Here is a 23,057-nt window from a genome sequence, read left to right on the forward strand (position 1 = left end):
TTTTTCTGGGTTTGTGTTTTCCTTCTTCTTTTCCAAACACCAGAAAATATTTTCCGGAAATTTTTTTGAAATGCAACCAAACACACAAAAATATTTTCCTTTTTCGGAAATTAGCATTTCCGGAAAATATGTATTTTCCGGAAAATGTTTTACGGCAACCAAACACAGCCTAAATGCTTTTTTTTTTTTTTTTCTTTTTTTGGCCTATAGTTTTCAGTGTTTAAATACTGAAAACTATTGTTCAAACACCCTAACCAAACAAGCTTCATAGTTTTAGTTACCCTAGTAGTACTAATCTGGTGGTTGTTTTTTTGAACCTTTTGTTTTTAATTCATGTTTATTATGCACTTCTTAAAATAAATTCAATGTTTGTTCTAGTGGTTGTTTTTTTTGAACCTTTTGTTTTAATTCATGTTTTTTAGGTACTTCTTAAAATAAATTCAATGTTTGTTATTGAAATCTTAAGATTAATACAGCATTTGGCACTTTCTTAGCGAGATTTTTATTTTTTTATTTCTAATCATATGATATCACTATCACGGTTAATCAACATTTTTTTCCTATCCTATAAATTTTCTTCAAACCTAAATTTGTACAACAATATGCACTTCAAAAGTGATTCTCACAAAAAAAAAAAAAAAAAAATGCTCGATTTGGTAACATGATGCATTTGAAGATTACCCTTGAAATTGCGTTCAAGTTCAGCAGTTGCTCTTTTGTTTTTTTCTATGATTCATTCCGACTATTTTTATACCCATCACGAGGTCTTCTGATTTAATTGAGGTCAAAGTTAGAACCCCCTTATATGTTTTTTTTTAAGCCAATTATATGGTATGAACATTTCCATATAGTAAAACACCCTAAATTTTAAAATAGAGAGTCATGTTCATCAAATTTCACACATTCTATATTTTCAAAATTTGCAAAATGCTATAGTGCTTGTCTAAAGTCATCCATTGTAGCTGTTCTAAAAATATTTATTTATTTATAATTTTATACTCACTCTCTGTTTGTAAGAAATGGGCAAGGGCAACTATTGTCTCCTTGGATGGTTATTGATGGATAACCCTTTTAATAGAGATCTCATGAAGAGGATGCTATGGTGTCGACTAGAATGCAGATTTGAGCAGGAAGTGGGTATCCTTGATGTAATCTTTGAAGGCGACGATATATATAAAGAATTCTTTATATTTGTGTTCTTTTATTTTTATTTTTTATTTTTTGAGAATACTTTTATTTTTTTATTTAAGAATTCATTATGTGATTTTACCTTCTTAATAATAATAATAATAATAATTAACTTCATGGTAATAATAAATGACTCTCTTAATTAAAAAAAAATTGTAAAAAAGTAACAGAATTTGCATATTTCATAATAAATACAAAATTATCATCTCAAAAGTTAAAACTCAATAATTTTTGGTAGAATGAATCTCTTCAAAATAAAATTGTATTAATATTTTTAATTAAATGGTTTTAGAATCACATATTATTTCATAATTTTTTTTTACCATAACTTTAACGTGGCATACGTGAACGTGAAGGACTCATTATTTTTTCTTTATCACTCATATTTCTATCGCATCAATTTTTTTTTTTGAAAATACTACGTATATCTAATACACACATAAGAAGATGTAAGGATATTTTAAAGAAATTAAAGTAATGTATATTTAAATGGGTTTAATTCTTAAATACACGGTATACACTCTAAACATTTTTAAGCTGGTACTTGGTACTGTATATATGTTTTTTTCCTTTTAAAATTTGTAATTAAATTCCATCTTTTAATTTCTCAAAAAAAAAAAAAAAAATCCATCTTTTAAACTTTGATCATCCAACCGTTCACTTCATCCTCATCTTCTTAACGTTCCTTTTCTTCAGTTTTCCTTCACAGTTCACACACAGTGACACAGCCGCAACCCAGCCCAAGTCTCGAAAATCACCAAGCCACCAACACAAAAGTATACTCCACTGAGTCCACTCTCATAAGCTCTACAATGCCATAGTTAACAGGCCTTAGCTTTCACTCTCACACAAAAACCCCACCATGATTTCCTCAACCAAACCCACAAAATCAAGCAAAAAGTTCACATTTTTAACAAGCATTTCTGCTTTGGTCGCTCAGCACTAGCATCATCATCATCATCTTCTTGTTCTTCTGCTGCTATATATCTTCAGTTCATTTGCCTCAGCCTGTGGGTTTTTGTTGGTGACTCCAACCTCTTTGCCTTTCTGGGTCTGATCCTAAACAGTATGTCTCAAACAAGGAAACCTCCTCATCCTCGTAGGATCTTCCGACAAAAGAAGGACCATCTCCCACACGACATCGTACTCAACATCTTGGCAAACCTGCCTGTCAAATCAGTCCTAAGATTCAGGTGTGTTTCTAAAACCTGGGACTCCTCTATCATCACTCCTAGTTTCATCTCCACCCACCTTAATCTTAGAAATAACAACAGCAACTTAGCTTATCTCATAAGCTTTGCTTCTACCACTACTTTTGACAGTACCATCCCAAGCTTTATCGGTGGTTACGACCCCACATTTAATAGGATTTCCGAGTACCCAATTCCCTCTGGCTTTTTTCCTTCACATTATTCCTACACAGCCGATTCATGCAATGGCTTGGTGTGTTTCACTAATCATGAAGACCATCCCACTAATACTGGTGCTATTTATTTGTGGAACCCCAGCATTAGAAAACTTAAGAGGTTGCCTGGTTTTTCCCAAACCCAATATCTTAGGTTTTGTACTGGATTTGCTTATCAGTCCAACACCAATGACTTCAAGGTTGTTAAGATCTCTCAAATGCCTGGGATGAAGACTGAGGCTGAGGTTTACACATTGAGCTCCAACTCTTGGAGAAGGGTTGAAATCTCATTGGCAAACGCTGTTTTGGGAGTGCCTGACGACAATCGGACTGCCACATTCGTTAGTGGAGCTTTGCATTGGTTGGGAAATGTTTCTGAAGGCGAATCTCTTTTCATGATTTTGTCATTTGATGTCAATAATGATAAATTTGGAGAGATAGCACTCCCTCATGCACAACAACAACAACTGCTACCACAAGGTGTAATGGCAAAAATAAATCGTCTGATGGTGTTCAAGGGGAAACTGGCCTTCATTACATTGGGTTACCTCAGATTCGAAGACGCCAACTTAGACGAATACAATGACTTTATGACGTCGCATACACCTCGTTCATGCTTCATATGGGTGATGGGGGAGTATGGTGTACATGAATCATGGAGTAAACTTTTTTTTGTCCAGTTTGAAAATGTTGTCTCTGTACGTTTCTTTGGTTGCCCCAGTCGTGGTGAACTGCTAGTTATAAAGAAGCTTAATCCTGAATCCAACACTGAACGGAGGTTCACAGTTGTTTCGCTTGACCTTGAAACTTCACGTGAGAGGGATCTGGGTTTCCAAAAAGTTCCAGATATAGCTACTACTTTTATGGAAAGCCTTGTGTTACTTGATGGAGCAACTGAGCTATCTGGATAAGAAGTGAAATCGTCAGTGATAATCATAGGATTTTGTTATGTAAGTGTGATGCAAATGAGACCATTTTCATGTTTTTCCTTTGGTATCATTTTGTTTTGAGGTAGGCAGAAAAGTATTGATGTAATTCAGGTGAATTTTATTCTTGATTTATATAAAAAAAAACTTAATGCTTCTTAGGAATCTCATATTATGTTTCATATCTGTGCTGTGATCTGGTGTTGTCTAAATCCTAGAGCTACTGCTGTGTGCTGTGTGCTTTGATCTGGTGCTGCCTGAGCCTATGAGCTGCTCTAGTGCTGTGTTAAGTAGTGACTATGTGTAATAAAAGCTTGCTTGCTTGTACGAACTAATTCAAGACCACTTAGACCAGTTGCAGTTACTTAGGCACATGTGTATGTTGATAAGGGCAGTATTATGCTATTTTAGTAGTGTAGCAGATATTAAATTTAGAGCATGTGCTCCATTGTTGGAGCATGTGACTGATTGGTAGATTGTTAGAGGTAGTTATGCCAGCTGGCATAAGGAGTTACTAGATCAGCTAGATAGTTAATCTACTTACTGGTCAGGATGGTACATACAAATAGGTATTTGGCTTTGTAATGAGATCATGCAGAAATTAACCAACAATTTTGTTTTGTGTTCTCTCTTCTCCCTCACAATTCTTGGAGGTCAGTCATATCCTCCAATATTTCAATCAACCCTTAAACACTACCTGCCACCGAAGCTCTTAACAATTCTTGTGGCAATTTCATGAAAGGATATGACATTTTACTTTTAACTTTTTGTGTGCCTCTCTAATGGTGTTGTAACTAGTAAAAGATTAGATTAAAGACCTTACTTAAATCCAAACAAATAAAATAAAAATGGAGTAAAAGAGAGCAAAGACAAGAAGCTCTAAGATGAGAATGTTTGATTAGATTAGAGATCTTACTACTTTCCAACAAAATAAAATAAAAAATGGAACACAAAAGAGGGAAGAAAAGAAGCCCTAAGATGAGAATGTTAAAAATGAGATGTGGAAGTTCTTATTTGGCGAGCAAAGGTCTTGTGCTTGGTTCCTTGATCAGAATGATATATCTTGCTAGTGGCTCCAGTGCATTTGCAATGCAATTTTAGTGACAAAAAGCTCATTCTACTGGAAGATAAACATTTACAAGAAAATTAATCTTGTTATATCTCATGGGGATTGCATTATCTCATTCCCGTGAGAGAAAGATTGAGATAACAGATAGTGCAGGAACCACTTCTTAACCTACTACTTTGCAAATACCTTCATAACAACTTATATGGTCAAGCAGAGAAGCTTAGGTCAAAGGCACCTCGGTTTGAAGCCCATTCAACAACAGGTAACTCTTAATTGTTTTTAGTACAAAGCTATGTGCCCATTACACTTTGTGGTTACTGACATATAGGATATGATTCAGATTTCTGCAGGAGGCCAAGTTGCATATCTGCAACTATATATTAACTTTTTGGGGTTCAGTCCAGTGATAGTTATAATTATTGTAAAAGGTTGAACAATTAATCCAGAGATAATAAACATAACATGACAGCTTATTGAAGACATCCTTTAATGGCATTCTTGTCAACTCTGCACTGTAATATCAACCTCTACACACAGTTATATATTCCTATAAGTGTTTATAATTTTATATATCCCTAATTTTTTATTTTTTGGTTTTGGGTTTTTGCATTATAGTCTAAATTTTGGTGACTGATGTTGAATTTGTGGAATTGGCGATCTGGGTTTTGTTTGTTTTGCTTAAATATTGGTAATTGCGTTTTAAAGTTTAGATTTTGCTGTGGTTTTGTGAAATTGGTGTTTCTAACACAATGAACTTAGGCACAAAGTAGAAATCTTCTTTCTGAAATTGTGGACCTGGGATTTGGTTGCTTTGCTCATATATTGGGAATTGCATGTTGAAGTTTAGATTTTGATGTGATTTTATGAATTTGGTGTTTCTGATACAGTGAACTTAGCCATAAAGTAGAAAAAAAAGGTTTTGCACTGCACCTTTATGTAGCTGCCCATGTACTTGGATGCACGCTCTTAAGAGTTTCTATTGAATCCATTTTAAATTTATTATTTAAAAAAAATTCAACTTTATGTAGCATACATGTTTTTGATTTGGCGTTTATGCATATATACAAGTTTAGATATGGAGGGGATTGCATCTCTCATCTAGACCAATGCGTATAACTGAGAGGTGCGAAGTATTGTGCGTGTGGTTCAGCATACCATGGCACTGAGGCGGAAGCTGAACGCAGCTGTGCTCGCTGCATTCCCCCAATTTCACTCTCATCCTAGGATCTCAGTTGCATGGTCAGTTGTTTGCATATCTTCCCAAGGTAATTTTGGGGGGCATTTTTAGTTTGGGTCCTTTTGTGATTTATGTTCTCTATATTTATTCTTGGAATGGTATATTTTTTAAAAAGTGAATAAGTGAATAAAGGAATTGGCAGTTTGCACAATTGATGATGCATCTGGCAAATTCTGATGTTAAATGAATTGAGCCATTGATAAATAGCTCGGGTTAGAATCGATAAAAAGTTCGTTCATGTTTGTTTATTTATAAACAAGCTGAGCTTTAGCCTTTTTTGGCTTGTTTCATAAACAAGCCGATCTCAAGCAAAAAAAATTCTCAAGTCTTGCATTCCTTGCAAGCCAGAATCAGAACCATTCTAGTTAGTAGTTACACATTGGACTTATTTAACAGCAAACAACCTATCTCCATGATGTTTCATCCAATCAGAATTTCCTCAAATGTTTCCCTTTGATGCTGACTAATTAGATCAAGCAACTATGGTACCAATGATGATGAACCTAACTGATTGGAATCAATATGGCAGTGCATCTAGTTGGATCATGCATTTTTGCTAGTCCCTTGAAGCCCAATTTTGACCAACCCATTAACACCCATAATTCCTCTATGTGCTACTACGCTCCAATCAAGTAACTAATGCCAATGTGTGTGCCATATCCAATGATGCCAAATGTTTCAGCCTTTCAACATGGTTTTCAAGTGAATGAGTATGGTAATATGAATGAGGTTCATATGAAATAGGTTATTGGAAATTAAATTCCAAGGCTGGCAAGATTTGATTTGCAATCTAATTTCTAATTAATGATTTATAAGTATGTGGGAGTATTCTAACATATGTTTTATGTTTTCTAGGAGTTTAAGTTACTTTCATATTGGATTTAATAATCATCATTTACATAATAAATTTTTTTTTTTAAAGTTTAGAAATATAATGACTTTTAGTATTGCAGAGTCACAAACTACTGCATTTAATATTGTTGAGTAACCTACATTGGAAGAATAGTTAGTTGAGAATTATTTTCATTGTAATCAGAATTTATATATTGAATGTTTTTCATACTTTTGAACACTAAAATTGTTAAAGGTTGGTTAGAGGAGGATGAACATGACATGGATGTTGACACTGCTACATCTGGGACTCAAACTATTGCAAAACACTCCTTGCCAGAGCTAGGGATTTACTATATTCTTGTGCTAATATTTCTCATTGATCAGAAAAGATACAATGAGGTAACATGGTTAGATTGCTTTTGATGTCATTGTGGTTTTTAACCTTTTGAGTCATTGTGGTTTTTAATATTGCTTTTGATGTCTCTCAGGCTAAAGCTTGTGCGCCTCGGCTACCATTGTTCGATTGAAGAACATGATTAGGAGACCTGCTGATGTTCTAGCATCCAGGCTCTACCTCTATTATTATTCTCTTAGCTATGAACTCACTGGGGGTCTTGATGAAATTAGATGGTTAGTTTTCTTTTGTCATGACTGTCTGATTATCAGGGATTAATTTTCTCTTTATTAGTGAGGCAAATATGTATTGAATTGAATGATATTGTCTCCCACTCATACTGATTGATTGTATGATTAACTTGGTCATTCATGCATTAACAGTAACCTCCTTTCCCTGCACTGTATTGTGACCTTGCACCATGACGAGTTGGGTCAGGTAAATTTTATTTATTTTGATATGTGAGTTGGATTGGATAAATTTGTCATTGATAGATCGTATGTGTCCATATTACTGGGTCTTATACGTGGATATTGGCATGATCAGGCAAAGAAGCTTCTGTCAAGTACCTCGATTTGGAGCCCATTCAATCCAGTGGGTAACTCTTAATTGTTTTTACTACAAAGCTGCCTAGAGCTTTTTAGCTCAATTGACAACACAACACCCCCCCCCCCCCCCCCCCCCCCCCCCCCAAAAAAAAGCAAAAAGTGCTTGGGGGTTTAGGTGGGAAGGGGTTTAAGCTGTTGGGGTTAGCAGCATATTATAACTTTCTCCAAAAAAAAAAAAAAAAATGTTGTTACTAAAAAACTATATGCCCATTACACTTTGGGGTCACTGTCATGTAGGATATGGTTCAGATTTCTGTGGGAGGCCAAGTTGCATGTTTGCAACTATAATATTAAGTTTTTAGGGTTCAGTACAGTGATATTTATAATCATTGCAAAAGGTTGAACAATTAAGCCAGAGATGATAACATGACATGACATAGCTTATCGAATGCTCTTTTAATGGCAATCTTGTCAACCCTTTGTTCCCTTCATCATGCTTGCTCCCTGGCAACCCCATCCCTAGTCTTTACTAAATATATTGTTACCTGTGTTTGCTTCAAATTATATATGATTTTTAAACTTTTATGGTCCGTTTGGATTGAGGCGGAGGGAGGGAGAGTAGAGTAGAGTTGGCCTAAAATTAGCTTATTTTCAACCAATTCTATTCTACTTCCCTCCACTCCCCCTCCCTCATCCCTCAATCCTAACAGGTCCTTAGGGAAATGGAAAAATGTTAGAGAAATTTTGGTTCATGTCAAACAAAACATAGATGGACAGGATCCAATTGCTTTGGAAAAATTACAGATAATAGTGAAGGAACTATTTTTATTTCTTTTTTCGGATGAGGGGATGGAAGGGTTTCTTAGTTTTGAATCTCACTGATGGGGCAGTGATTGTGGCTTCTATTTAAATTGTTTTACTTATAAGCTGCACATTCTGAAACAACTGTTCACTCTTGCAGTTCTTCCGCTACCTTCTCTACCTAGGAAAGATTTGGACAATTCAGTTGGAGTATACAGATGCAAAGAATCCCTCCTGCAGCTGCTGAGAATGCTCCTGTTGCTGCACTTGGTTTTGGAGTTTAATGTAACAAATGGGCAGTCATTGTTTGCTTACTGCTAGGAGAAATTCCTGAAAGGACCATTTTTATGCAGAAGGGCATGGTGCAGGTTTTGAGACCATACTTTGAATTGACAAATGTAAGTCTTGGTTCCCCGTACTTGAGTTTTTCATTTTAGTTTTTCCAGATAATATAGGGCTGTCAGCAGGTTGGACTAAGTGCAGAATGTAGATCCAATGACATCCAAGTTCTAATAATATATACCTAAATCCAAAAATGCAGACTGCTGCTTTAAAGTTGTGGCTGAGTTTTGATCTGAATTAAAATATAAAATCAGATAAGAAAGCAAATAATATACTAATAGAAATGATTTTTTAAATAAAATGGCTAAATTTTCACAAGTAAAGATTATAACTTTTAAACATGTAAAATTTCACGATTAATTTCTAAAATTTCAAATTTACCTAAAAAAGTTGTGCCTTATTGAAAATTTTAAAAAGTGTTTGATAAATTATGCTTTTATGTGAGATAAACAAACCAACAAATTTCAAATAAGTCTGGTAAGCAAGGGGTTTGGAAGTTTAATTCTGTTTCCAAAGATTGGAAATCTCTTTTCTTGGGAGATGAGATGCTCCTGGAATATCACCCTTCGAGCATGAGAAATGGCAGGGTTGTTGTATTTCCACCTCAAGAAGTTATTGAGATTGTGCAATGGTCTACATGTTTGGTAGGGCAATTTTTTGATAAACAGTTATCATTTTTTCTGGTAAAGAGGTCTGTTTAGACTTTGTGGAAACTGTTTGGTGGTGTGGAGGTGTTCACTTTTGAGAAGGGCCTTTTCTTGTTCAAATTTGTTTTGGTTCAAGATCGGGATGCTGTCCTTAATGCTAGATTATGGTATGTGGCCAACAAACCTCTCTTTCTTTGAAGATGGCAGCCTGGTTTGCAACTTAGTAATCTAAAGTTGTGCAAAATTCCTATCTGGGTGAAATTTCTGTAACTGCCTATAGCGTATGGACCCCCAAGTGCTTGAGTTATTTAGCAAGTGGTGTGGGAAGGCCATTATATGCTGATGCAGTCATTTAACAACACCAGAGGCTTGGATATGCTAGAGTTTGTGTGGAAGTTGGATTTGATGATGAACTTTCTGATTCTTTGGTTGTTGAATTGCCTGATGGAAAGATCTTGGAAGTTGGAATTGAGTATCCATGGAAGCCTGAAAATGTTTGCATTGCAAAGCGTTTGGTCACTTATCCAAATTCTGTCCTTCTAAACCTTCCAAGACTTGGGTTCCCAAGGATAAGGGTCAGGTTCACAGGACCTCCCTCCTCTCTGAAGATATCTGTGGCTGGGGGTGGAGGAATTTCTGTGTCACCTAATAGATTTGGCCCTCTTCAGGTTGAGAATGGTAATGATGAGGGGGGGCTACAGGAGCAGGTCTCTGTCCTCAGGAAAGATGACTTGAGTGCACTTCAAGATAGAGCTAACATTTCTGAGTCTGTGGGTGGTACTGTGAATGATGTTGTCCCTGTTCCTCTAGATACTGGAATAAAAGACCCCAATGTTGCATCTGTGGTGTCCCCCAATCTTAGGCAAGGAAATAGGAGAGTCACTAGAGCTCAAGTGGCTGCTGGGAAGAAAGCTGAAGGGTGTGAGGAAGGGGCACCAGACCAGCTCACTCTTTTGGAATTTCTGGATGCTGCCATAGAGAAGGGAGCTAAACTAAAGCCAATAAAAAACTGTGAAAGCCAAGGAAAAGGGTAAGATTAACCCTGTTAGTACTCCAATGGTGAGTGATGTGAACAGTTTACTTGAAAATTGTTAAACGATAGTATTGTGCTGGAATGTGTGGGGTCTAAATGATCCTTTTAAACAAAGAGAGGTAAAGAAATTAATTAGGGATCAAAGAGCGGATTTGGTTTATTTAGTTGAGTCAAAGGTTAGAGATAGGAATGGCCTACAGATAAAAGAGGCCTTATTTCCAAATTGGGGTTTCCTCAATAATTATGATAATCATGAATTAGGAAGAATTTGGGTTTGTTGGAACACTAATATTTTCCATGTCTTAATGGTGTTAAAGGCTTATCAAGTTATCCATTGGGAGGTGGTGTTTCTTTCTAATTCAGCAAAATGGGAAGTGCCTTTTGTTTATGGTGCATACTGTGGTTTTAAAAGGCAGGAGCTGTGGCAAGCCATTTCTGGATTACAATGGAGGACTAGAGATAGACCTTGGGTGGTTTTGGGGGATTTCAATGTAGTTAAAGACTGGAGTGAGAGGTTTGGGGGAATTGGGTAACCCTGGTTTTGAAGCTGAATTTGCTAATTGGATGGGTGTTCAAGGACTATTTGATCATCCTTATATTGGTGTTCTGTTCTCTTGGAATAATAAGAGAGATGCTACTGCATTTTTGGCTAGGAAGTTGGACAAAGCCCTCAGTAATTCCATTTAGTTATCTGTTTTTCCTTAGACTCTGGTTGAGTTTTACCTCCTGGGATTTCAGGCCATGCTGCCATCTTTTTATCACTTTTGCCTGTGCAGAATGCTAGTCCTGATTCTTTTAATTTCTTTAATTTCTTAACTGCTAATGATCATTTCCTTGAAATTGTAAGTCAAGTGAGGTCTTAGGTTGTTCATGGAACTTCTATGTTTCTCCTCTACAAGAAATTAAAGCTCCTGAAAGTTGAGTTAAAGGTCTTTAACCAGACCAGGTTTGGAGGAATTTCTGTGAGACTTGAAGTTGCTAAGGCTCAACATGACTCAGTCCAGTTAAGTCTCCTGAATAATCCTGGTTGTTCTGAACTCTGTAAGTTGGACAAAGTGCAGAGGAAGCTCTTGATTTGTACAAATCTGTTAGTAGTGCAGAGGAAGCTTTTCTCAGGCAGAAATCATGGGTCTATTGGCTGAGGTTGGGTGGCCAAAATAGTGGCTATTTGCATAGAATGGTGAAAGTGAAGGCGGCTAAAAAATAAACTAAAATGTCTTTATGATGCTTCTGGGGCAAGGGTGGATATTCGGCAGATTAAAGAGTTTGCAGTGAATTTCTATCAACAGCTACTAGGGACTTCTTCTACTTCTACTTCTTTGGTTCTATTTCTGACCTTGTTCAGATTATGCAGAAGACCCATCCTGAGCAGCTGAGAATTGAGTTGCAACAGGAAGTTACAGATAGGGAGATTCAAGACACTTTGTTTTTCATGGACGGTGACAAAGCCCATAGTCCTGATGGATATACTGCCCACTTTTTCAAGAAATCTTGGCATATAGTGAAGGGTGATGTCTTGGCTGATATTCATTCTTTCTTCTCCTCATCTAAGCTCCTAGGTGAAGTGAATGCTACCATTATCACTCTTGTACCTTAGGTACCTAACGATTCCACCATGTCTGTGTTTAGACTTATTTCTTGCTGCAACATTATTTGCAAATGCATTACTAAGCTGCTGGCCAATTGTCTTAAAGCTTGCCTTGATATTCTCATGAGCCCTACTCAAACAGCTTTCATTCCTGGTAGAAGTATAAAGTAAATCGCACAGGCATAATACTAGTACATCTATTAAAAGTCTTCATGATTTTCTTTGATTTGATTTGATAAATCTATTATAATATGGATTGAACTAATAAGATTTGTTTACATACAGGATGAAGTTTTCTGCTTTTGTAGATTCTCTGTTAGTAATGATATGAATCAGGTTCTATATATTGCTGCAGTGACAGGAGAAAATCAGACTAGAAGCCATCCTCCCAGTTTTTGAAAGAAGTGCTTACCTTTTACACCATACCATTGTGATTATTATTCTACATAGGTAAAGGTGGAATCATTGTAACATGGGATACAAAAACATGGAAGAGGATAGGATCAAAGACTGTAGTACGTGACACAATTTTGGCCTTCATTGTTTCTCCAGATGGAAAGCTACTTGCCTGGTAAAAAAAACTTGATTAGCTAGTTCAAGTTCTTGCGGAGATGAATTTTCACCTTCCTAGTGATTTTATTTTTCAGGTTCTGTATCCTTGATAGATGTGATTGTTCTTTTATCATCGACAATCCTCCCATCTGAGTTATCTACAGTATAGATATATCTCACTATGGTCAACAATGAGAGAATACAACTTGCTTTTTTTTAAAGACATCCTGCAATAGTTTTTGAGACCGTTGGCTTAAGGAAAATGGTTTATATGTCAGCCTCTCAATCTGTTTGCAGTCTTGAAATGACTAAAACTTGCATTTTTGGTCCAATGCTTTGTGGGAAGGACCTCCTCTATTTCTGAAAAAATGAACTTTCTATTTTTTTGGGTCTGTAACGATACTTAAAGGTGTAGTGTATGTTTAAACTCTTACAATGCATCTTCTCGAGCACTTAACATCTCCTCCCTTTGATTGGTTGAGATGCAGTGGGACAACTCAAGGTGATGTTTTTATTTTAAATTCAGCCAGTAAGCAGGTTCAAACGGTTGTTAGGAAAGCGCACCTTGGCTTTGTAACTGCATTTTCATTCTCGCATGACTAAGGTTGTAATATACGTATCTGCATTTTACTTCTCGATCACAATTATGCTGCAGCTTTTTCCTTCAATTAATTTGACAGTTAAGCATGTAAACTCTGAATACAGGGCTTTGGCATCTGTATCCCTGGACTCAAGTGCAAGGGTGACACTAATTGAGGAAAATAAGAAAACTGGTACACGCCTCTCTTGATTATTTGATCTGATTATTTAATAACGTATTCATTTCCCGCTGTTGAATTGTGGGTTTGTTTATCTAGTGTTGATTTTGGATTCTCTCTCATTTCTTGGTGACACTAATTGAGGAAAATAAGAAAACTGGTACACGCCTCTCTTGATTATTTGATCTGATTATTTAATAACGTATTCATTTCCCGCTGTTGAATTGTGCGTTTGTTTATCTTGTGTTGATTTTGGATTCTCTCTCATTTCTTGGTTTTTTTTTTCCTCACAGGAGCATTGATCTTGTGGGCCATCTTGTTAGTTATTTTACTTGCCATTGTTGTGTATTTACTATTTTATGAAGAATCAAGTCAAGGTGGCAAAATCTGACCTGACATGACATGAAGTTAGCAAGATATGGGTTGAGATTTAACAAGTTTGTCTCATATTCGGGTTGACACAAATGACCCATTTCATAAACTTTTTGTGTTCGTGTCCAACGGAACTCGTTTAACTAAATGTCATTTAACTAACATACCTTTCAAAACCTTAGGGATATAAACTTATTTTCTTTATTAGTTGCATTCTCCCAAGTCCTATGGCTGCCTCTCACTCTTAGACCTCAATTTCACCTTATTTTCTTAGCCATTGTCACCCTTCTGTCACTAGGGATGCCAAGTTGTGATTGCTCTCATCCTTTACTTCTCTCTATCATTGGAAATCCTAGTTTCTATTGACTTTTATTTTCATCTTTGAATTCTCTGCGACCATCGCATCATTATCGTTGTCCTTTACTTTGATCTTTATCTATGTTCCATAAATTGATTATTGTAATTTGACATTAGTTGTTGTGGTTTATTTTGTTTCACGTATTATTATTGATTATTTTTGATATTAAGATATATTATAGTTTTGAATGGTTATTTGGGATACAGTTATTTTTGTAAGTTTTGAATTTTATATTAGAAAAATTATTTGTTTGGTTTTTCATAATTCAGATCAATTAAATTCAGAGTTTGTAGGGTTATTTATCATGGAGTTCTTCAAATTCTTTTTGAAATGATTGGATTTGATTTGTCATATCATCAATAATTTAAAGATGCCAAAACAATCTGCTCATTTTACAATGGAAGAATTAGAGCATCTCCAGCAGTCTCTCTAAATTTTTGCGTAATTTTTGCCTGTTTGGAGAATGAACAGTGATATTTACCTTTTACCTACCTACTTTTTCAAATACACTTTCCAACAGACTCTCTATCACATTCTCTATCTCATTTAAATATTATATCTTCATTCATTCTTTATTCTTTTTTTATCATCATTTATTCTTTTTATATTCATTACCAACAATTATATTTTTCAATGAAAAGTGTATTTTTACAACATTTTTCGCTATACTTTCACAAGAATCACATCAAAATCTTATGTGAAAAGTTGTTATTAGTTTTAATTTGAACCTACCACTGAAATTATATTTTTTACTCACCAATATTAACTAATTTCTTAAAATTTATTGTGAAAATATTGTGAAAATATTGCGATAAAATTTCTAAATGGTTATTTCTTATTCTTTTCCTTCCTTTCATCCACACGTTCCCTTTTATTTATTTATTTTTTTTCTCTTGGTTTTTCCTCCACCACACACGTATCCCACTATCTCCACCTACCCTTCTTTTTCTTTTTCTTTTTCTAGTTCATTCCGGATCACTTGTGTGTGTGGTAGCCTCCAGAACACTTCTCCCTCTCTGTTTCTTTTTCTTTCTTTCTCTTTCTCTTACACAAACACACAAATTTCTCTCCCTCTATCTCACACAAATAAATTCTCTCTCATACACACATAGATCACAGGCAGAGAAGTGGAGATTGGCGTTCTACACAGATCGGCGTTCTACATTTTTTTTTTTTGGTTTGATTAGTTTTATTTTATTGCTCAGATTTCATTAGGCTTATGAGAAATATTGTTTTTGTGTTTCAAATCTTTCGATTGGGTTTTGTGTTTTTGTTTTGATTGTGGTATGTTACCGTTGAGATAGAGAAGCATGAGAGAGTGAAGAACGAAAGAGAAAAGGAATGAGAGAGAAAGAATTTTTTTTTTTATTCAACCGGGTATTATTTTAAGGGGAAATATTCTTTAGATGATGGACAGTGATTGCTACAGTGCTATCCATACCTGGAGAGCTACTGTAGCAACTCTAAAAAAAAAATTTGGAGTTGCCGAGTCTGTTGGAGTGCTTGTTTTGCGTGAATAGTGTCTGTTGCTCTCCAAAATTTGGCTTTGCCGAGTCTGCTGGAGATGCTCTTAGATTCTAAAAACTTAATAATAGAGTTATCTTAAGAACCTTTTAAGAATCGTACTTTGTTTGAATCAGCAATTCATATAGGAGAATAGTCTACAAGCTTTATAATATGCATAAGATGGCTTTGGAATACACAGTATTTTTAGTGGAAGTGTTGTTTCGGCCTCTCTTCAAGCTCAACTGTAGTTGCCCCTATAGCACGAACTTATTTTCTGAACATTTTTATTTTATTTTATTTTAATTCATGTTTGTTATAGACATTGTTTGTTACATACTAAATAAAATCATACAGCACCGGCTCTCTCTTGGCAAAATTTATATTTATTTTTATTCTTAACCATATGGTATCATTGCCACTATTAATCAACATCTTTTTTTTTTGGGACAAATCCTATAAATTTTCTTCAAGCCTATATTTGAACAAGGGTAAGACTTAGGTGCTGTTCCATAAATTCTCTTTTTAAGATTCTGTCATGTGGATTTTTCCTTATAAGATAGAAGTGTATTTTTTAGTTAAATAACTACATGGTTGAATCTTAAGAGGGGAGTCTAAGGAACAACATCTAAGTTACAGTACTTAAGTTTTGTTCTTTGAACAATAATATGCATTTCAAAGTGGTGCTAGATTTTTATTTATAACCATATGGTATCACTGTCACTGTTATTCAACATCTTTTTTCTTTGGACAAATCCAATAAATTTTCTTCAAGCCTATATTTGAACAATAATATGCATTTCAAAGTGGTACTCGATTCTGTAACATGATGCATTTGAAGATTACCATTGATGCTGCTTTCAAGTTCATATACCAAATTGGCAATTCCTCTAATCTTCTTCCTCACAAACATTTTTGTTCAAAGCTTTGGTGGGGTATTGCTTTAGGAATAACTCCTCGATTGGATGATGCATGTTTTCAAAAACCGCTAATCTTTCTTTTTCTTTTTCTTATTTATGACTTAAAGAAAAATTTTGTGTCTGAGTTCAGCTTAGTAAGACTCTTAAATTTTAGCTAAATTAAAATAATAATAAAGTAATTTCCTATGACCATTTTTTGCTTGTCCACATTGTTGATACTCATTTTTGTGACACATTTTATACAAACCCGATTCAACCAAGCTTCATTTTCTTGTAAGCTTAATTTATGTATTGTATTATATTTTATTCTTTTAAGCATGGCCCAAGTTCATGCAGCTTACTGGAGAAAACTGAAGAAGTGTGGTTTAGAGGGTATGCGTCGGTTTCCTTCTGGATCTTTTGCATGAGCCCAACCCATGCATGCTACCAAGTGGGCAAGGGACACTGGTAGTACCTTTGGCTCATAGAGGAGGTCTTGTATTCAAAATTTCCATCCCAAAACAACTTTTATGCTTTGGTTGATTGCGGCCCAAAGTTTTTGCCCTAACCTAATTTTGCTATCGTATTTTCTTTTCCATCTAAAAAACACAACTAACCCTAAACTAATTAGCTAGCCTATTGTAGCCAAGCTGTCAAAAGCCTACAATAACAAAGAAACAATAGCTAATGGAGTCAGCCACTTTATTTCCAAAATCATGCTAAAAGCATGCCAAACTCTTTCCTAAACAAAAGCAACTTAAGCCAAAACACCAAATTAGTATAATGAGAGATAAAAGTCTCTTCCACTACTCAAAAACCAGTCATTTGCAACACTTCAAACTCTATATAAAACTCTATCTTCAGTTCAAAAATAACCAACCACATTTTCCCTATAGAGCTAAAACTTGAGAGTAGAAGTCTACTAAGTTAGGAAACATTCTCACAATTCAGAACCTCAAGGGAGGAAATATGGGTACAGGGAAACCTTCTCTCTCTTCCTCACAACCTCTCTTAATTTCCTCTTCTCATTGATTATGGGTTGAAATTTCGAACCTATGTAATTTTTTTGTATTTCAATAATGGCATTTTGATTTCTCTTTTGTTAAAGCATCATTAGCCTTTTGTTCATTATATTTTTGGAATTTTGGGCTTGATATTCCACAAATAAACATTTTTAAAGAACCTAGGGGGAGATTTGGGCTAGTATCACATTTTTGGCTCTTTCCACAAAAATGTCACCGACACACATTTTACAAAATACAAATGTAATAGCTTTGATTTTTCTCTTGCTCTTTCTCACTTTTTTTTGTTTTTTTTTTTATAAACTCTCTCTCGCTCTTTCCACAAAAACGTCACCGACACACATTTTACAAAATACAAATGTAATAGCTTTTATTTTTCTCTTGCTCTTTCTCACTTTTTTATGTTTTTTTTTTATAAACTCTCTCTCTCTCTCTCTCTCTCTCTCTCTCTCTCTCTCTCTCTCTCTCTCTCTCTCTCTCTCTCTCGTTAGAAATCTAGGGGGAAAATAAAAATAAAATAAATAATTGTAGTAAATAAAGACAGAAGTTTAACTTAACCTATTATCAAGTTCTTTTGAGAAAAAAACATTACTAAGTAGTTATCCAAATTTTTATCCAAAAAATAATGATAAATAAAAAGCACTTATCCAAATTTAAAATTTCAGCAAAATCCATTATGAAACACAAACAATTATCCAAATTCAAAACTCAAAACTTCAACTTCAAACCCACTACTACAGTTATCTGTACATTTTTTTTTTCCCTTTGTTCTTTATTTTATGTCTCTAAATCTTTATCATATTCGCTTTCTTCTTCAAATTCTAAAAAAAAAAAATTCAATTCTCAGCATCTATTCCCATAATTCTACTAATTTGAAAGGAAGACAATTATTGAAAACCCAATTAGGAAGGTATAAACATATCGTTTATTTTTAATTAATTTTATTATATTTCTTTCTCTCCCTTTGTCTTTCTTTTCATCTTTTTTTCTTTAATTGCTCCACAAAAAAAAAAAAAAAAAAAAAAAAAAAAAGTTGATTTGCATTTTTCATAATGAATACAAAATTATTATCTTAAAAGTTAAAACCCAATACTTTTGGTAGAATAAATCTCATCAAAATAAAATATTATTAATATTTATTGTATTTTTTAATTGAATGGTTTTAGGATTATAAATTATTTTATGATTTTATTACTATAATTTTAATTTGACAAACTGTGAGTAGTTGTCTATCACTTACATATATATATCCAATAATTTTTCCCTATCACTCATTTTCTATAGAATCTCAATAGTAATAAAAAAAGTTGTAAAATAATTTATATATATATATATATATAAATAATTTTTTTCCTTTTAAAATTTGTAAATAAATTTAATCTTTTTAACTTATATCGTCCACTCGTTCACTCAGCCTCATCTTCATAACTTTCCTTTTCTTCGCTTTACCTTAACGCATAGAGACACAGCCACAGCTACACAGCCCAGGTCCGTCTCTCCCAATATGCCATAGTTACAGGCCTTAGCTTTCACTCTCACACGCAAACCCCACCATGATTTCCTCAATCAAACCCACAAAATCAAGCAAAAAGTTCACATTTTTAACAGGCGTTCCTGCTTTGGTCGCTCAGCACTAGCAGCATCAGCATTTTCTTGTTCTTCTGCTGCTATATATCTTCAGTTCATTTGCCTCAGCTTGTTGGTTTTTGTTGGTGACTCCAACCTCTTTGGCTTTCTGGGTCTGATCCTAAACAATATGTCTCAAACAAGGGAACCTCCTCATCCTCGTAGGATCTTCCGACAAAAGAAGGAACATCTCCCACACGACATCGTACTCAACATCTTGGCAAACCTGCCTGTCAAATCAATCCTAAGATTCAGGTGTGTTTCTAAAACCTGGGACTCCTCGATCACCACTCCTAGTTTCATCTCCACCCACCTTAATCTTAACAATAACAACAACTTAGCTTATCTCATAAGCTTTGCTTCTACTACTATTGATTCTCGTATCATCCCAAGCTTTATCGGTGGTTACGACCCCACATTTAATAGGATTTCGAAATACCCAATTCCCTCTTGCTTTCATTCATCTTATGATTCTTATTCCTTCACAGCCGATTCATGCAATGGCTTGGTGTGTTTCACTCAATATGGATACCACCATCCCAATATTACTGGTGCTATATATTTGTGGAACCCCAGCATTAGAAAACAAAAGAGATTGCCTGGTTTTTCCTTAACCCGATCTCTTAGGTTTTCTACTGGATTTGCTTATCAGTCCAACACCAATGACTACAAGGTTGTTAAGATCTCTCAAATGCGTGTTGGTGTTGACTACGATGCGATTGAGAATGATGCTGAGGTTTACACATTGAGCTCCAACTCTTGGAGAAGGGTTGAAATCTCATTGCCAAAAACTATTTTGGGCTTGCCTCCCGACGATCGCGCTGCCACATTTGTTAGTGGAGCTTTGCATTGGTTGGGAAATGATCGTGAAGCCGCACCTAATTACATGATTTTGTCATTTGATGTCAATAATGATAAATTTGGAGAGATAGCACTCCCTCATGTACAACAACAACAACAACTGCTACCACAAGGTGTAATGGCAAGACTAAATCGTCTGATGGCGTTCAAGGGGAAACTGGCCTTCATTACATTGGGTTACCTCACATTTGACCACGCCAACGAAGACGAATACAATGACTTTATGAGGTCGCATACACCTCATTCATGCTTCATATGGGTGATGGGGGAGTATGGTGTACATGAATCATGGAGTAAACTTTTTTTTGTCCAGTTTGAAAATGTTGTCTCTGTACGTTTCTTTGGTTGCACCAGTCGTGGTGAACTGCTAGTTATAAAGAAGCCTAGTGCTGAATCCAACCCTGAACGGTGGTGGCCCACGGTTGTTTCGCTTGACCTTGAAACTTTACATGAGAAGGATCTTGGTTTCCAAAAAGTTCCAGATATAGTTGCTAATTTTATGGAAAGCCTTGTGTTACTTGATGGAGCAACTGAGCTGTCTGGATAAGAAGTGAAATCATTAGTAATAATCATAGGATTTTGTTATGAAAGTGTGATACAAATGAGACCATTATCATGTTTTTCCTTTGGTATCATTTTGTTTTGAGGTAGGCAGAAAAGTATTGATCTAATGTTGGTGAATTTTATTCTTGATTTATATAAAAAAAAGTTAATGCTTCTTAGGAATCTCATATTATGTTTCATATGTGTGCTGTGATCTATTGTTGTCTAAATCCTAGAGCTACTGCTGTGTGCTTTGATCTTGTGCTGCCTGAGCCTATGAGCTGCTCTGGTGCCGTGTTAAGTAGTGACTGTGAAATAAAAGCTTGCTTGCTTGTACGAACTAATTCAAGACCGCTTAGACCGGTTGTAATTACCTAGGCATATGTGTAGGTTGATAAGGGCAGTATCATGTTATTTTAGTAGTGTAGAAGATATTAAATTTAGAGCATGTGACTGATTGATAGGTTGTTAGAGGTAGTTATGCCAGATGGCATAAGGAGTTACTTGATCAGCTAGGTAGTTAATCTACTGGTCAGGATGGTACACATACAAATAGGTATTTGGCTTTGTAATGAGATCATGCAGAAATTAACCAACAATTTTGTTTCCTATTCTCTCTTCTTCCTCTCAATTCTTGGAGGTTAGTCATATCCTTCAATATTTCAATCAACCCTTAAACGCTACCTGCCACCAAAGTTCTTAACAATGCCTGTGGCAATTTCATGAAAGAATATGACATTTTACTTGTAACTTTTTGTGTGCCTCTCTAATGATGTTGTAACTTGTAAAAGATTAGATTAAAGACCTTACTTAAATCCAAACAAATAAAATAAAAATGGAGCAAAAGAGAGCAAAGACAAGAAGCCCTAGGATGAGAGTGTTTGATTAGATTAGAGATCTTACTACTTTCCAACAAAATAAAATAAAAAATGGAATAAAAAAGAGAGAAGAAAAGAAGCCCTAAGATGAGAATGTTAAAAATGGGATGTGGAAATTCTTAATTGGTGAGCAAAGGCCCAGCAAAGGTCTTGTGCTTGGTTCCTTGATCAGAATGATATGTCTTGCTAGCGGCTGCAGTGCATTTGCAATGCAATTTTAGTGACAAAAAGCTCATTCTACTGGCAGATAAACATTTACAAAAAAATTGAGCTAGTTATATCTCATGGGGATTGCATTATCTCATTCCCGCGAGAGAAAGATTGAGATAACAGATAGTGCAGGAACCACTTCTTAACCTACTACTTTGCAAATACCTTCATTACAACTTATATGGTCAATCAGAGAAGCTTAGGTCAAAGGAACCTCGGTTTGAAGCCCATTCAAAACAACAGGTAACTCTTAATTGTTTTAGTACAAAGCTATATGCCCATTACACTTTTTGGTCACTGACATATAGGATATGGTTCAGATTTCTGCAGCAGGCCAAGTTGCATATCTGCAACTATATATTGACTTTTTAGGGTTCAGTCCAGTGATAGTTATAATTATTGTAAAAGGTTGAACAATTAAGCCAGAGATAATAAACAAAACCTGACAGCTTATCAAAGACATCTTTTAATGGCATTCTTGTCAACTCTGCACTGTAATATCAACCTCTACACACATTTATATATTCCTATAAGTGTTTACAATTTTATATATCCCTAATTTTTTATTTTTTGGTTTTGGGTTTTTGCATTATAGTCTAAATTTTGGTGACTGATGTTGAATTTGTGGAATTGGTGATCTGGGTTTTGTTTGTTTTGCTCAAATATTGGTAATTGCGTTTCAAAGTTTTGATTTTGCTGTGGTTTTGTGAAATTGGTGTTTTTAAGACAATGAACTTAGCCACAAAGTAGAAATCTGCTTTCTGAAATTGGGGACCTGGGATTTTATTGCTTTGCTCATATATTGGGAATTGCGTGTTGAAGATTAGATTTTGATGCGATTTTATGAATTTGGTGTTTCTGATACCATGAACTTAGCCACAAAGTACAAAAAAAAGCTTTTTCACTACACCTTTATGTAGCTGCCCATGTAATTGGATGCTCGCTCTTAAGAGTTTTTATTGAATCCATTTTAAATTTATTATTTTTAAAACATGCAACTTTATTTTTTTTTGGATAAATAACGTAAGAATATTATTAATAATAAAAAAATGGCCAAGCCGAGTACATTGGGGATATACTATGGGGGCACTAATCAAGAAACAAAAGAACAACAGTCAAGAAAAATAGAAAAGGAAGAACAAGAAAAATGAGAAAAAATCACACTCCATTCAAAGAGAGTGTGTAAGAAGAAAGACTTAATCTCCAGCAAAGAGCGTTCGCAACCCTCAAAGCTTCTAGCATTTCTTTCACGCCAAATGCACCAAATCAAGCAGTGAGACACTAATTTCCAAACATCAATGTGATGATGTCGTGTAAACTTTCCTAGCCAAGCCTCAAACAACTCAAGAACAGTATGAGGCATAACCCATTGAATACCAAACAAGCAGAAAACCAAAGTCCACAACTCCCAAGCTATGGAGTAATGAAGTAGAAGATGATCCATTGACTCGCCACACCTCTTA

At 35.1% G+C, this 23,057-nt stretch overlaps 1 protein-coding gene and 1 pseudogene across 1 annotated transcript; both read left to right on the forward strand.

The window, feature by feature from the left end:
- Positions 1-2,256: 2,256 nt before the first annotated feature.
- On the forward strand, positions 2,257-3,504 carry LOC115967076 (F-box/kelch-repeat protein At3g23880-like). The gene has a single exon (XM_031086160.1). It carries the CDS (start codon positions 2,257-2,259, stop codon positions 3,502-3,504), a length of 1,248 nt encoding a protein of 415 aa, XP_030942020.1.
- Positions 3,505-5,663: 2,159 nt separating this feature from the next.
- LOC115968392 overlaps positions 5,664-23,057 on the forward strand; it is a 142,078-nt pseudogene continuing 124,684 nt past the window's right edge.

The sequence above is a fragment of the Quercus lobata genome, chromosome 11 (genome assembly GCF_001633185.2).
Source record: "Quercus lobata isolate SW786 chromosome 11, ValleyOak3.0 Primary Assembly, whole genome shotgun sequence".
NCBI lineage: Eukaryota > Viridiplantae > Streptophyta > Magnoliopsida > Fagales > Fagaceae > Quercus > Quercus lobata.

What these genes read in the sequence shown, in the direction of transcription:
- LOC115967076 (XM_031086160.1), top strand. Translation starts at nt 2,257, where the DNA reads ATGTCTCAAACAAGGAAACCTCCTCATCCTCGTAGGATCTTCCGACAA.